At 30.8% G+C, this 16,053-nt stretch overlaps 1 protein-coding gene across 1 annotated transcript in view; it reads right to left on the bottom strand.

The window, feature by feature from the left end:
* LOC106471221 (host cell factor 1-like) overlaps positions 1–16,053 on the bottom strand; it is a 66,566-nt gene that overhangs the window by 13,249 nt on the left and 37,264 nt on the right. Inside the window, exons 19-23 of the mRNA XM_022399846.1 lie at positions 14,994–15,157; positions 12,466–12,847; positions 12,249–12,431; positions 4,243–4,482; positions 1,341–1,757 (exon numbers count right to left, since the gene is read on the bottom strand). Coding sequence (XP_022255554.1) covers positions 1,341–1,757; positions 4,243–4,482; positions 12,249–12,431; positions 12,466–12,847; positions 14,994–15,157 — 1,386 coding nt within the window. The remainder of the gene's footprint in view (positions 1–1,340; positions 1,758–4,242; positions 4,483–12,248; positions 12,432–12,465; positions 12,848–14,993; positions 15,158–16,053) is intronic.

Raw genomic sequence — 16,053 nt, 5'->3', positions numbered from 1 at the left:
ACTACTAATATAAAAGTTTAAAATCATAATTTTCAGACTGACCTGTAACATTTTCCCTAAATTAACAAACAAAGCTTCCTGTTTAATAAGCTTAATTTTTTATCATACTTTAAGATAATTTATATATTGATTATTATTTATATTATTTTTCTTTAACCGAAGTATAAAAGACACTACATATAAAAATACATTCTACACTAACCATTTACTTTATTTTTTTAGGTATTTAGTAATTAATATGCCACAAGCTAAGGGCATTCAGCCTTGATAATTTCATGCAAGCTATCATACAGGCATGTTCAAACTAAAATAGTCACATATAAGCTATCAAATCAAATATTCAGCATTCTAACTTCTGTTATAAACAACATTAACAATGCTATATTTGCAGTTTTAAACATTTCAAACCAGATAAGTTAATATTTCAATTTGTTTAATTCATTACTAGTTTACAAGCCACTACTCGCAAAACATTTACAGTAGTTTTCATGCATTTCTCTTGAATTTTTTCTATTCTATCATTTTCATGCACGCCATTTAAGCTACACTTTATTGCAGGCATTGTGTGTTAGATCAATAAATCTTGATCTATTTAAAAACAATTTACATAGTCAGACAAACAAACTCATGTAGACATAACTTTATTTACTAAAACTACATGTAAAATAAACAATAACATAAAGTAATGGTATTTATTATAGCGTACATAGTATGAAACAGTTATGAGCGTTCAGTGTATGACACGGTTTTATGAGTTGAAACAAAGAAACTCACAAAAATGAAGAATAAAGACTATAGTAAAGAAAAAAGTGTTTGTAGAAGTCTATGAAACAAATTGAAGCTAAATTATTGCAAAGTAAAATAAATGTAAAGTTTTAATGAAGGCAAACTTAGATGAACATGCAGAAACGTCTGAATGTGTGTTCACAAATTAATAAGCATATGGTTTTGAATGAACTGCACATGCTTATTTTAGACCTAAACAAAGTGAGAAAGCCCATTGAAATTGTATTCAGTGTACTGTTAAGTTTTTTTAGGAAATTACATGCAGGTTAAGTGTTGTTTGTGAGAAATACTTTGCAGATAAAAAAAACTACAAAGTTGAAATCAAAGCCAGTAATGTGATGACAACAACATTGTGCCATCATTTACCATACTTGTTGCATTGAAAAGTTTGACTGTGCAAAAAACAGGTAAGGTGATCCTGAACTAAAAAGTCAATATGCAATCCAGACTCCTTGGATAAAGGCCTTTCTAACAATATGAAATAGTGCTTGATCATGAAATTTGCAGGAAAAGTTCAAACAAATGCAAGAATATTACTCATATAGATTACAAACCAGATGTATCCATAACTGCTGGTTCTGATGTTTTCTCTTCAGTACCACACATTAATGTAGTAGATGTGGTTGTAGTAGACACTGTTTCTGTGCTGGATAAATCTGTTTTAGCTAATGTTGGATTTGAGACCACAGCAGATGGCACTGAACTGTTTGTTTTCGGAACTGAAGTTAAAGGTAACGTCTGTATGCTGGACTCAGCTAATTCACTGTTTTCAGAAGATGACTGTTGGTTAAACAACACTGGAGTGGAAGGTATCTCAGGCTGTGTAACAGTTCCTACTGTGGTTGACACTATAGGAGTTAACTGTATGTTTGAGATTTCTGAGTGATCTTTCGATGAGTTTTTCATTTCTGATGGGACTGCTTCTGAGGTGTCCATAGGCTGAGAGGTTTCAGACAGTGACTGACCAGAACCTTCAAAATAAGAAGTAGCAATAATTATTATTTTCATGTAGATAACCAATAATTGTTGTGCATTAGAAGTTCAAATTGAAAAGTAAATAAAGGATAACATTTACTTGTTTGATACAAATTGTTTCAAAGGTTTACAATGAAAAAATTAATGGTAAAATGTACTATAGCTAATTACTGACTATTAGAACATTAGACAGTAACTAACATTCTTATAATTGTTTCATAACACAATCTAGCACAACAATCAACAAAGTTAACATTTTCATTACTTGAAAATGTATTTCAATTAGATACTCACTTCTCTGCACAACAAAGAGCTGTTACTTCCCATCACTGCAGTGAAGATTGTTGAGCATGACATAAGCCTTGAATGAAGATCCCATCCCAAAACATATTAATGTGTAATGTACCACCCTATGAAGTAGTCATCATTAGACTATAGCCCTCCACCAACAGTAGGGCAACACATCCTCCATGTGCAGTAAAGCCCATGATCACTAGCATTCGAACAAAGGCTTATTCTTAATAAAGCAAAGTAAATATATCAAAAATTGGTATCTACTTGAAATACATTTTTAGGTAAGAAAAAAAAAGTTAACTTCAAAAATGTATAATCATCTCCCTGCACAACAAACAGCTAGAATACTACACTGATAAGATGGTACAGAAAGAAGTTAAAATCATAGCATCAGAAAAGGAAAACTCATAGAACGATTCATCCACTGAAAATGAGGGGTAGCCTAGTGCAGCATCACTCAGTAGGAGACTGCCCTTCTTATGCAGGAAATACTCTTTGTTCAGTATATGGAAAGTTCTTTATGGCAGAGGTGAGAGGTGTTATGCAACAAAGTGAGTACATGATTCAGAAAGATTTTTCTATATGCTTATTCTAGCAACAACAATAAGACAACTACAACAGCGAAAAAATACAATAATGAATAAACTAAGACAGCTTTGATGAAATAATACATATTACATACTAGTTCAACCAGGTCATAACAACCACTTTTAATGTTTTTAAATGAAATTAAATTTTTTAAAATTTATCATAAGGGTAGTAATGTTAAGTATAAACATAATATCTTTTTAAGGGGTATCTTTGTTTAAGAAAAGAAAAAATCAAATGAAGCCTGAAATTATTCTATGTATTAATATTATATACCAAAACACTAAAAAAACTAAGAATCACTTAACAGTATACACAAAACATATTAATATATTAATTGTATTCTGTATATTCAGAAGCAAAAGGTATATTTTTAAGGCTTTATTTTTTTTATTTATGGCAAAGCTACAAAGGTTACCTGTTGCCATCATTAATTTTGAATAATTAGCTAGTCAGCAATGATCTACTATACACACTAAAGGATTAACTGTCACTCTCATAATGCACCCACTGCTTAAAGTGTGGGGAACATTTTGAACACAGTTCATCAGCACCAAAATCCTGAGCTCCATCATAGGGCTAATGTTGTTATATTCTTTTTACAGCTTAACTAGTCTTCTATTTATGAATTAATGAAAGGATATTAAAACTTTTTCATTGTTTTCTTGTCACAAAGTGATCAAATGTGATCTACGAGAACTTTCAAATTTCTGCCAATATTACCAGCTACAAACTTCAGATGCTTTTTTTATATGAAATTACACACCATGGCTAATTTTTTTTTATGTGACTTACTTGACATGAATTATTAATATAAACATTATTATTTCAAGCTTTCAACAAATGTCAGCTGTATGTAATTGCATAACTAAGGCCTAGCACAGTATGCCTTCATATCCCCAGTGTTTTATTTATGAACCTAAGATTTGTTACTAAATAACTTTCATCACAAAACTGGCAAATGTCATAACAAGCTCTGAAATGGATTATCTTAAGGAGCACAAATGTATCAGCATTATCTTCAAAACCAGTCTAATATTCTCTAGTAAATATTTATTCTTTGCTCCAAGCCATCTATCTGAAAACATAGTTAGCACCTTAGCTTTCATTAAACTGCTTGTAATATCTTCACCTTTAATGCACTATTTACTTTTCAAAGGGAAAAGAAAAATTAAAATGTGCAGTCTCCGAACTATACAATTACAACTTATATAGTCAAACAAAGATACCACCATTGTGAAGTGAAATGAAAATAGCAATTAAATTTTTTTATGATCACAAATGAAAAAAACTTAATACTTCAAACACTAATTCACTTTAGTAGTGACAAATACCACGTTGTCAAAAACAATGCTGCACTGTAGGTCATAATTAATTATGCTATTTCCAAACAAAATTTTACCAAACTTATAAGTTTAAAAGCAAAAACAGAGAAAAATTGCAGTTTCTTTAACTTATCACCAAACCATAAAAACTCATATTATTTTCCTGAAAACATATGTAGATTACATTTCATCCTCTTATTGCTATTTAAAACAACAAATCATCTGCTTTTTTTTGTCAAGTGTTACACAGACAACAATCAAGAATGGGTCTAACCTAAACTTTCTGCACTAGCCTGTGTAGTGGAGTCAACTTCCATCTCAGTTTCAGAGTTTTCTTGAGAGGTTGCCATGGAGATTTTAGCCTCCTGTGAGGCAACATTCGTTTCTGTTGAGCCTACAGCTGGTTCTTCTGGATCATCTGCACACATCTGGGCAGGTGGCATTGCCCCTGGTTGTTCTAAAGTGAGTTGTGACTGTATACTTCCCTGTGTCTCAGAATCAGTAGATTTCTGTACTGTAGTGGCAAGATAAAGAATAGTGTTATCTATGTGTAGATACAGTCTTATTAAAGAAAATAAATTTTCACAAATTTTGTTAAAGGAATCTGAAAAGCCTACCTAAAATGTGAATTTTTGTAACAGAGCCAACTCAAGTAAATAGAAATTGTAAGTTGCATGATGATGACTATTTAAGTGTTTATCCATCTTAAGTAACTGACTGATAAAAATAGCTGTCCAAAATGTCTGTACAATAATATTTTGGAAAAGGTGGGTTGTGGTGATGAGGAGAAAAAGATGTGTTCATTGTATGTAATTAAAACATATACATTCTAAAAATAAACAAAATTATTAAGTCTATGCTGACACATACTGGATATTACAAGTGAAAATAATGTAAATAAAAAGTAGATGTTTCAGTATTAATTCAACTAAAAAACTTCAAATAAGATCATAACCGATGAATGGCCTCCACTGCCTATGCTCTGGCCAAAGATGACAATATTTAAAATCAGTTACACCTAATGTACAAAAAATTTTGAAGTGAATTGAATGTCAGATTTTACTTATATTTATTTACCATAAAGTCAGAATTATTTACAGATGTTAAAACACAAAGTAGAATTTTGAAGTGAATTGAATGTCAGATTTTACTTATATTTATTTACCATAAAGTCAGAATTATTTACAGATGTTAAAACACAAAGTAGAGTTAGCAAATATTTGTACCTAGTTACAATTAGCACAAACTTTAACTTTCAAATATCTTACTGACTAGTACTGGCAATAAAAAGAGCATTATCTTTATGTGAAATGACCTTTGAAATTAAACAATTTGGGACAAATAAAATTTTGGAACTAGATGAATTAGACCTTTAATACTCACTCTAATGCCACAGTTTGCAACTTATGTTTAGCACCACATAAACGATACAGTTTAATTCTGGTTTGCTTTAGGAGCAAGAAGACCAATTTTCTCCACATCAATGACCTTAAATTGCTAAGATTATTGATTCAGTTTTGGTTTACTTATAAGTTTTACTTACTATGAGCATTACTTTGTTTCTTCCAAATATCTGCATATCTCATGAATTTTACTTTCCTAAGAGTTCATCACATTAACAAAAACTGTTTATCAAGTGACAGCAAAATCTTAATAATTCAATTTTAATATTGTAAAAGATACAACACACACAGATACAGGGAATATAACTTTCATTGTAGGCTTCCCCACTGTTGCATACTCAAATGTTGTCCTAGCATCACTGGTGTTTCATGCTTGTGGGAAGTGTAGTGAGAAACTGAATAAAAGTTTTTGAAGGTAGCATTTGTAAATTGTACCTTACCTGATAATTATCAGCTTCATACCATATTAAATGTTTAATTGTAATTAATTCTGTATATCAACAATTTCTTCACCGAATATATTATTTGTTCATAAGTTTCAATGGTGTATTTCATGACTTGTATACCTATTCTACAAACTTTAATTTCAATAAAAAATATTCAATTTAATGTGAAATAATACTTGGGGATGCATTTCTTTGCGTACTAAAAATAATTTTAAGTGTCTGAATATAACCTCTCTTATCAGGAACCCTTTTATGACTCACAAACTTCATAAATCATTTACCATTAACAAATGTGAACTAATATACACTGAAGTGTTAATATATATATATATATATACACCTTACATGATTTAACCAAATGATACAATTTCAGATAAAAAACAACAAATAATCATAAGCTATAAACTACCCAACAAGTGAAAGTGTGTAATTAAGTAGGCACATTAAATAGTGCTATCAAATCAGCTTCCAGATCGGAAGTGAGCCACTTGAGCAATAGGTTTTTTATGATAACATTAAAGCAACATAAAAAATTTGAACCACTTGAAATAAAGACCATCAGTTTTGGATATACTGTGATTTTTAACCTTATCAAGAACTAAAGAAATGTAATTTAAGTCTACAAACAAAGTTAAGGAATTGATTTTTAAAACTTGTAATGCAGGTAAATTAATATGTAGAATTACAATGGACTTTTCTCTACATTAAAATACTTTCATTTGTAAGCTTTTGGCTCTCTTACCAGAGTTTTCATCAGGCAACAATGTACTGAGCAATAAAAATTCATTTAACTGTGGGATAGTGCTTTAAAATAGGTATCTAAGGCAACAATCATATTAATAACTGACATCAGGTATTAAAGTAATTAAACATATAGAATTATGATGAATATATCAGATACATCGATTGCTTCAATATAATAAACATAAGGAAAATACAATTATAAGTATTATATAGAGAAGCTTTCTCTTCCATGTGTTCTTGATCACTGGGTCCTGGGTTTTTTAGATATAAACTGGGACCCAAATTAAAGACTCAAAGATGTAGGCAACTGGTTCCTTTTCAGGCCAGGTTCAATTGTCAATCTATGGAAATTTTCTTTAGTGTATTTAGCTGATAGTATTTAGTGCATTAAATACTAGTAATGATCATTATAATTACACGTGTTAAGAAGATGAAATAAAAAAGGTACAAAGTTCATTTTAATGTAATACAAAAAAAAAAATAATGTGCTTGGAACATGGTTTGACTATACATTTTAAAGAATAACAGGTGTGAAGTTCTCGACAAGACTCAAATATGAAGCATCAGAACAACAGTACAGTGAAATAAAAACATTGAATACTGTACAGATTTGTTTGTTTATAATTCTTTATCTTATTGTTTAATTTAATATTATTGACATCATAATGCTGGAGTGTCACCTGTATTACTAATGTTCTATTGTCAGTTTGAATTTAACCTTTTGACTGCAGTTGTTTTAAATGGGCATGGAATAGTTGTGAGCCATACACTGTTTACAGCACACTTGCATTCAACTGCTGGAGGTGGACCATACCCTATAGGGTAAATCACTAGTCAATGAGTTAAACTCATGTTTGTTTTATTTCAAATCACTGTATGTCAATGACCCGAAGATGCAAGGTCAACCTAGTGAAACATATGTATTTATATACTTCTTACTTCCAATAAACTCAACATTTATACCATCTAAGTTGTTAATTTAATATTTTTCAGTTACATCACTATATCTGTTCACTGCATGCATATATTTTTGCCATGGAAAAACTAGAAATATGAAGTTTGAATGTACGGTTTGAACAGACTAAAGAAGAAATATGTCAGGACTCTCCAGAATGAAACTGTCATTTTCAGGGACATATTCAACTAATTTTGACAGTACATGAACTCCATCAAAATTAAATAAATATTGTTTTACTATATTAAAAAAAAATGCAGTAACAGTTACACCAAACAATCTACCAAACATCTGAGCTATTGAAAAAAAAAAAGCTTATTCAAGCAAAAAAAGACTATGAAAAAAGCCATTAAAAGAAATCCTACATTTAGCTAAGCATTGCTGAAATAAAGCAATAGCACTAATGAGTTCATAACATAAAGTACTCTAAGTATAGTTGAACTTTTCCAACCTTCTGATTAATAACTAATGATAAATCTTTTCTACAAAATACTAAGCTTGGACAGAAGCTAAAAAGTTCTCTAGCATGTAATTAAAACCAACAGACATTTATTGAACATATTTCACCTTCCTAATAGGTCAACAACTCAGCTTATACACAGTCGGCTGCTAAACACAGAACATATGTCATCATATCAACCAAGCAAAGATTCACACTTCTCTTGTTGCATCACTAACATGTGGTATATCTTGTGTTCTCCTACAGATTAGCACTTCATTGTTTTAAACATTTTCTCAAGTTATTGCTACAATTATAACTAAAATAAAAGTCTTTAAAGAACTGGAAACATTGTGGATCAATATAGTGTAGGATGAAAAAATTCAGACTTCAAATTTAATGGTCGTACAGGTTAAAATCAAAGTATGAAATTTAATTTTATGTTTTTTGTTAAAATTAATTCTCTCAACCCTGTCATTTTGTGAGAGAGCAAATCTTTTGTTGGAGTTTTTCATGCTCACATAATATTCTCTCATTCACCCTTGGATCCATCTTAGGGAAAACTGCAACTTGTCCTTTTCATCAATCGGTTCTTTCTGTCTGTCTAGCCATTGCTGATACAGTTCTGTGCACTTCACCTTGAACATTTTCACAAGAAGACGATCTCTGAGAACCCCCCCCCCCTCACGTCTATGAACCAGTCAAATGCTGCCTGCCTTACTTCTTCAGCTTTATGCTTCCTGCCACCACCACCACATTCTATAAACCCCTTTGTCTTTTTGGCTGCATCACCATCATCTTCATCCTTCTTGGATTTTCTTTTCAAATTGTTGTAACACTTTTTTGCCATTTATATGCTCTCCTAAACTTTTCATCAGGAGAACTTACATCTTTCAGGGAAGGAAACATTTCTCTAACTGCCTTAGATAGGAATCCTTCTGTGGGCTTTTGTTTTACATGCTTTTTTTGCCGTTGGTCCCAGAGGGTTGATGAAGATGAAAAAGCATCATCATACTGTGCTTTATATTTATCACACAGCTCTACCAGTTTCTCATTGTCATCTAATATGTATTTACTGTATTTTGATGAAAAAGGATCAGCCATTGTTAGTTGCATTTACAGCAACAGGCTAGCAGACGAGGAAAGGACGAACATGGAAGTAAGTAAACTTCTGTTTGGAAAACAAAATCAGCGGTTTGCACTGAAAAAAAACCCACAAACAAATAGCATGGGCCTAGAAATCCATTAAAAGAAATCTTACATTTGGCTGAGCATTGCTGAAAAAAGTAATAGCAATTAGGTAGAGTGTGCAACATTTTTAGTCTGGAATGTTAGTTGGAGGACTCCCCTTGAGTAGGCCTACTTACAGAGTACATTGCATGCATTTACAATGGCAAAAACTTTCACACAATCTAACGTTTATTAAATGTATATCAGTGATGACTGAATCAAAATTCTGTTCAAGTTTTATAGGCCTAGATCTATTGGCAAAAGTGTGTGAAAAAGTAATGTGCAGTGAAAATATATAACCCAAGTTCAATTGACTTGCAAAGCACTGAAGCAAGCTGATTGGCTGGCTGATAATCAGTAGTCTTTGGCAGACCCAAATAAGCATTGTGCAGGGCAGAAAATTTTTCCAAAATTAATAATCATACAGGTACGATTATTTGGCACACAAGAGTATCAATGGTCTACAAAATTTGACAGACTTTTGATTAATAATGGTGAATATCATATAGCAAACACTGAAACAGCATAATTTAACTGTGTACCTTTAGGCAGAAATCAAACTGGAATATCACTTGAAAAGTATAAACACATAAAAAGCATTTCTTGATTGGTAAATATGGAAAAATAAAGAATGTTTTAATATAAGAATGATTGATGGGATCAATTCAAGCTTGTTGAATACATTTGCCTAAACTTTTAATGCATCAAGCTGCTTATGATTTCATGAATTTATTGCTTACATGGTACCCAATAACACATGAATCACACCCACTACAATTTAAACAAAAATAAAAATAATGAAATTAATCCATCTAATTACTACTGGTGTCTCCAATGTATTTTACTTAGAAAATAACTGAATCCACCAATATATTTTTGTCAGGCCTTTACAGTTAGTGTTGTAACAGGCAAATATATAAAACTGCTCAATATGATACAATATGTGGACCCCCACCAGCACTGAATGATGTAAAAAACAAAAGTCAGTAACTTGAGAACAAGTGATTCTCTAACATTACAGCAGTAAGCCTACAACCTTCAAAATAACCATTTTTGAGAGATGTAAATGGAAGTTATGTTTAAATGTAGTTGAATTTCTAGCAACTGCTGTTAACCCTATCGACACAGGTCAAAGGCCATGTCATCATGCTTGTTGACTCGCATTCAAAATTTTATTAAACAACTATTTTATGAATGTATGTCAATAATTTTGGTGTTAAATTGTAGATTATAATTATAATTTTGGTATTACATTAGTTAATTTCTTAATTTAAAAGTAAATATAAAACAAAGTCTCAATATCGATTTTTGTGAGTGACGTGGTATGTTGAATGCAGCATTGGTTCAAACTAGATGTTTGTGATGTCCAAGTACAAAGACTACACTTAGATACTCATATTACCAATATTGATAAGCTAGAATATAAAATAAGAACCTCCTATCTTTTCTACTTTCTGAGTCATTAATATATTTATTGAATCAACCAAGGTTGCCCCACCCACCTCTACAATTTCTTAAAATACTTGTATCACCAAATGATATGCGTATAACTAATTGAAAGCTCAGAATGTCCCCCTAGTGGCTTTCTCAGCCTCTTCAAAGTATCTGGGTGGCAAACTCGTTCTTTTCATACTAGATTCCAAGCAGTAAGGTAAGATATTAATGAGTTCGAAATTTCATATTTTTTTAGACTCAAATACAGCTTGATAAATTATAGTGGAATTCTGTGGTATTGATATAGTAATTTATAATTTTTGGTTATTTCGAAATGTACATATAAAACCTAAAAAAATTATTTCATTTCATGTGCAAAACGTGATAAGGCAAGCAGCAACCAAGTACAAAGTTTGTAACTAGAAGAGATAATTGTTTGTTATACTTCTTTATTTACTGTTCTATGTTTTAAGAAAAATAACTGATATTTTAAAAACCTAATTTTTAAATAGTAATAATGTAAATACATATATAACATATTACAACTGAAATATGACTGTATTTTATAAAATACTGGTTCACTAGAACACAACCAAGACAGGTCATTTTGTAAAGGCCAGTTTTATATTCTTGGATACGGTAACACGAGTGCACGTCATTGCAACTTCTGTAATGTTAGCCAGGCATGGCTGAAAGGTCAATATAATAAAAATAATAAATATGTATATGCATTGTATAATTTTATGAGCTTTAAGCTATTTAGACTAAACATTAGTGTTTTCATATTATAATTTGTAGTCATTCTAGAATGAAAAAAAGCATCATTTATATATATATTTCCTAATTTTTTGTGATGGTTAAAAGGTTGGTCAAATAAACTGAACCTGTACAGAGATTCGAAAGTGGAAATAACAGATAAAATATAAAGATTTTTCTTAAAAACCATTTGATTATTATTTAGAGTTTATAAAGCTTTTCTATGTGAAATTTGAAAATTTTCTGATGCACATGAAAATATTTTTAACCTTAAAATCAAAATTACTTTGCATGTTGGATAGTCAACATTCAAAAAGAAAAAAAGGCACGAGAAAAACATACTTAAAAAATCTTAAATCTTAAAATAGAAATATGATATTTTGTGTAAAGTTTACTGATAATCTGCAAAATTTCATGAAGATACACTTACTGAGAGAGAGATAGAGAGTTAAAGCAAAGACCATTTGCAGTAAGAAATTCAGCTATGTAATAATATCTACACTCAAATAATGACACTTAAACTAAAATATAACTTCATTACCCACAGTTTGTTTTTTAAATACCAGATTCAACAAAACCATTACTGAATATACAGAGTCCAATAGTACATTAAGTATCCCAGAGATGTTAGATCTAGCAAATGTTCCCTATAGACAGCAGAAAAATTTACTCTTATAAACATTAGAGTATTAATTCTTATAAAACTATCAATTTTTTTCCAAGTAACTAAAACTAAAGACTGTCAATTTCTTTTGTAAATGTATTAAAAGATAATTACAGTGTTGATGTTTTTACTGAATCTCAATTTGTATTAGTTAAGAAGTTCCTGAATTTTGGTTAATTTCAACATATATAAAGAATGATATAAAATACCTGAACTATTACTGGTTGAAACTTCTTTAGGTGCAGTGGTACTACTTTCATCTTTGACCTCACTTGCAGATATGTTTTGACCCTTTTCACTATCTGTTAGAGATAGCTTATCATCAGTAGATTCTTTTTCCTCACCACAGTGTTTCCCATCAGTACATTCTTTTTCCTCACCACAGTGTTTCCATCAGTACATTCTTTTCCTCACCACAGTGTAAACCATCAGTACATTCTTTTTCCTCACCACAGTGTAAACCATCAGTACATTCTTTTTCCTCACCACAGTGTAAACCATCCGTACATTCTTTTTCCTCACCACAGTGTAAACCATCAGTACATTTTTCTTCACCACCGGGATTTTCTGTGTTTTCATTTCCTTCACCACAGTGAATACCATCAGAACAATCATTTGCCTCATCTGGACAAGACTGCTGGCCCTCATCACAGTGCTGACTATCTGTACAAGACAACTGGACATATCCTTCTCCATTGATAATGTTTATACCATCAGTCTGCAATTTTGCTCTTGAGTCAAGGGAATTCATAAGTGCATCACCACTCTGAGTGTAATGGACTTCAAAAGATTCTGATGTATCCATTTCCTGAAAAATATTTTAAAACATGAACATACATACATCAATGTAGGTTCGAGAAGTCTTAATATAAAACAATAAAAACCTTAAGACCCGAGAACACATCAATACACACACATGAAAAGAAAAAAAACAAAACACATTTCTATGAAGCTGAAATTTCTGTCATCTTTATGAGAGATAGAACATATATATGTATGCATATATGACTTTTTAACTTTAATACCTAAATGGCATCTTTGCATTTCCTTTAACTCATTATGTACATAATTCTCAAACTTTACAAGGTAATCCACATAAACTTGTTCAAGATATTGAAGTTGAAAAGGTGAAAAACAATCACAATAACAACTGTTACAACAGCCTACAGTAGGTTTCAAAGTATTAAATTTATAACTTTGGTGTACGTATTTACAAATAATACATGAAAAATATACCATACAAGTTTTATGAATGTTTTCAGTGGTATGTTTTTCTCTCTCTCTCCAAAAAAACCACTTTGACAATAAATAAAGAAGTACATTATAAGTGGTGAATATACCACAATCAGTTTTTTTGTACATTAGATTTGCTAAAGCATGGTAAAAAGTTCTGTAGTGGCTGATGCTGCTGTATTATATCTCCTTTTTTTCTGCATACGACTACAAATTGTTAGTGAACTCAAACACAATCATCACGAGAAACTATACTACAATATTACTAATTTTCTTCATATTTGACCTCTTATTTTATCATTAAGATTTTATAATACTTTCATACCATAATTGTTTTTAATTTTAAATCAAAGTATATCTTGTGTCTATACAAAATGATTGTATTCATATAATGAAAATAGAGGAAAAATTATGCTACATCTTACTTGAATAAATATTTTCATAGTTCAACACCACCACAATACAAACTACCTATGTAACAGTTGGTTATATTTAAAACTTATTAGAACAAAAACAAAGATTTCATAATTAAGACACTTAAATGATCTTACCAGAGAAAATTATCCAACTGATTAAAAGGATATAGGCAATGTTGTAAAATTTCATAACAATGGTCAACTTTAATGACTTCTGTTCTTTCTTCCTCTCTCTGCTTATAAAGTTGCATATAGTTACAGATATTAATTAACATGTTAATTTTATTCAAGTTTCCAACTTCTTGGCCATCAGTAATTCTGTTTAGTTTAACTTTATTTTATATTAACTGACTGCCTGTCATATGGCAGTAAATGCTGATTATATTACTGTAACAATATATCTATAAAGAATGTTTATTCTTTTTCTAGTATTTTCATACAAGCAACATTTCTTTTGTATATTTGGTCATCTTCTGTAAGTTGTCCTTGATTATAATTTTTACTCATGTATATTTTTATGTTCCAATCTTGTTCTTGTGGTTCATAATGAAGTATTCCTAAATGTCTGATCCTGTGATGGCAAAGGCAATGAATTTTATGGTGAAGGGCAAATGCATGAAGGTATAACTTTTCATAAAAAATTGTTATACTTTTTTATGGAAGATGAAAAAAACATCAATAATTATGTAATGTAGTGCCATGTACTGGGTTTAAAAGATATCTAAACTGTTTTTGACACATACAGTCACTGGTATTTATTATATAACATGATATTATTCCTGATTTAACTCGAATAGGACTTGAGCCTCAAACTTAAAAGGATATAGGCAAGGTTGTAAAATTTCATAACAATGGTCAACTTTAATGACTTCTGTTCCTTCTTCCTCTCTCTGCTTATAAAGTTGCATATAGTTACAGATATTAATTAACATGTTAATTTTATGCTATAGCTACTGTGGCACCAAGTTTTTGTAATCAAATGTTAACAAATAATTAAAATCCCTAATGTAAACTAGGATGATGATTTTTATAATATTGTAATATCTTGCTCTAAAAATGATGAGTTAATAATTTACAAAAGTTATAAAAAAAATCCCCACTCAACTGCAATTTGAACTCGAGACTTCTGCTTGAGATAAACTACCCAGTCAATTTGAACATTACAAAGAGTCGAGCATTACAAACAGAAAGTGGTTTTTATGTACAAAGATATTGGCAGTTACACAGCATTTCCCACCCCTTACTTCCTATCTAAAAGCTACTAGACAGCTCTGATGCCCAACAAACTGGTGTAAAATTAGTTACCTCCTGTCCCGTTATATGGGACATTGTAGACTGGTCAAGTGTGCCCAATGAATCATCAGTTTCCATAGGCAAAGACGAGTGTTGTGAAGGCATCTCTACTGTTGATGTTCCTGTACCAGACACAAGACTTGCTATAAGCTGAGCTGCTTGGGTGGGATCAAGACCTGATACAGAAATATCATACAATCACACAGAATAAGCTCCTGTCGGACAAAAATTCCATCAGTACTAGACTTTCCTGTAAACAACTACTTTTATCACATGGGACAAGTATATCCATGAATTACATCTACAGTGAATTATGGGTCAACTTATTGAGGTGAAATGTTGCATTTTGCATCAATCTTTTTGTGTTGTTCACTCTGTATTAGGAATCACACAAAGACACACACAGTCAATAATGAATAAATAAAAATGAATTTCTTTTGCAATGTTTTGGTCTTAGGCCCACTTCAGGCAATAATCAAATTACAACATTTCTAATTTAATTATTGACTCAAATGGACCTCATTCCAAATTGTCACAAAATATAGATTAATTTAGTAACAATGTTTGTTTGTTCTGAATTTTGTGCAAAGATATTCGAGGGCCACATATGCTACTTTAACAGTGATAGACTAGAGGGAAGGCAGCTAGTCAACATCAACCACCACTAACTCTTTTATCAATGAAGAATGAGATTGATCATCACATTATAAAACCTCCACAGCTAAAAGGGTGGGCAAGTTCAGTGACAGGGACTTGAATTCTCGATCCACAGATTGCGAGTCAAGTAACAATATAGAAAGTATTTTATCTTCAATTAAAAAAAGTTAATTTGCTTATTTAATTAAATGAATTCTACACTTGAAGGAATACTTTCTTTGATTAATAAAACAAAAAGGATTACTTGTCAAATTCATTATCATCAACCAAAAATTTCAACAAAATATTGTGAAATTACATATTAAAACTACTATAATTTTATTTGTATGCTTTGTAACATATACACAGCGTGGTCACAAGTAAATAGACACCACCTTTTTAGAAAAAATGAAATATTTCAGTCATATTCACATGA

Source organism: Limulus polyphemus, unplaced genomic scaffold (assembly GCF_000517525.1).
Source record: "Limulus polyphemus unplaced genomic scaffold, Limulus_polyphemus-2.1.2 Scaffold4479, whole genome shotgun sequence".
NCBI classification, from domain to species: domain Eukaryota; kingdom Metazoa; phylum Arthropoda; class Merostomata; order Xiphosura; family Limulidae; genus Limulus; species Limulus polyphemus.
The sequence above is the reverse complement of the archived record's forward strand: the minus strand, read 5'-3'. Positions and strand labels throughout refer to the sequence as shown.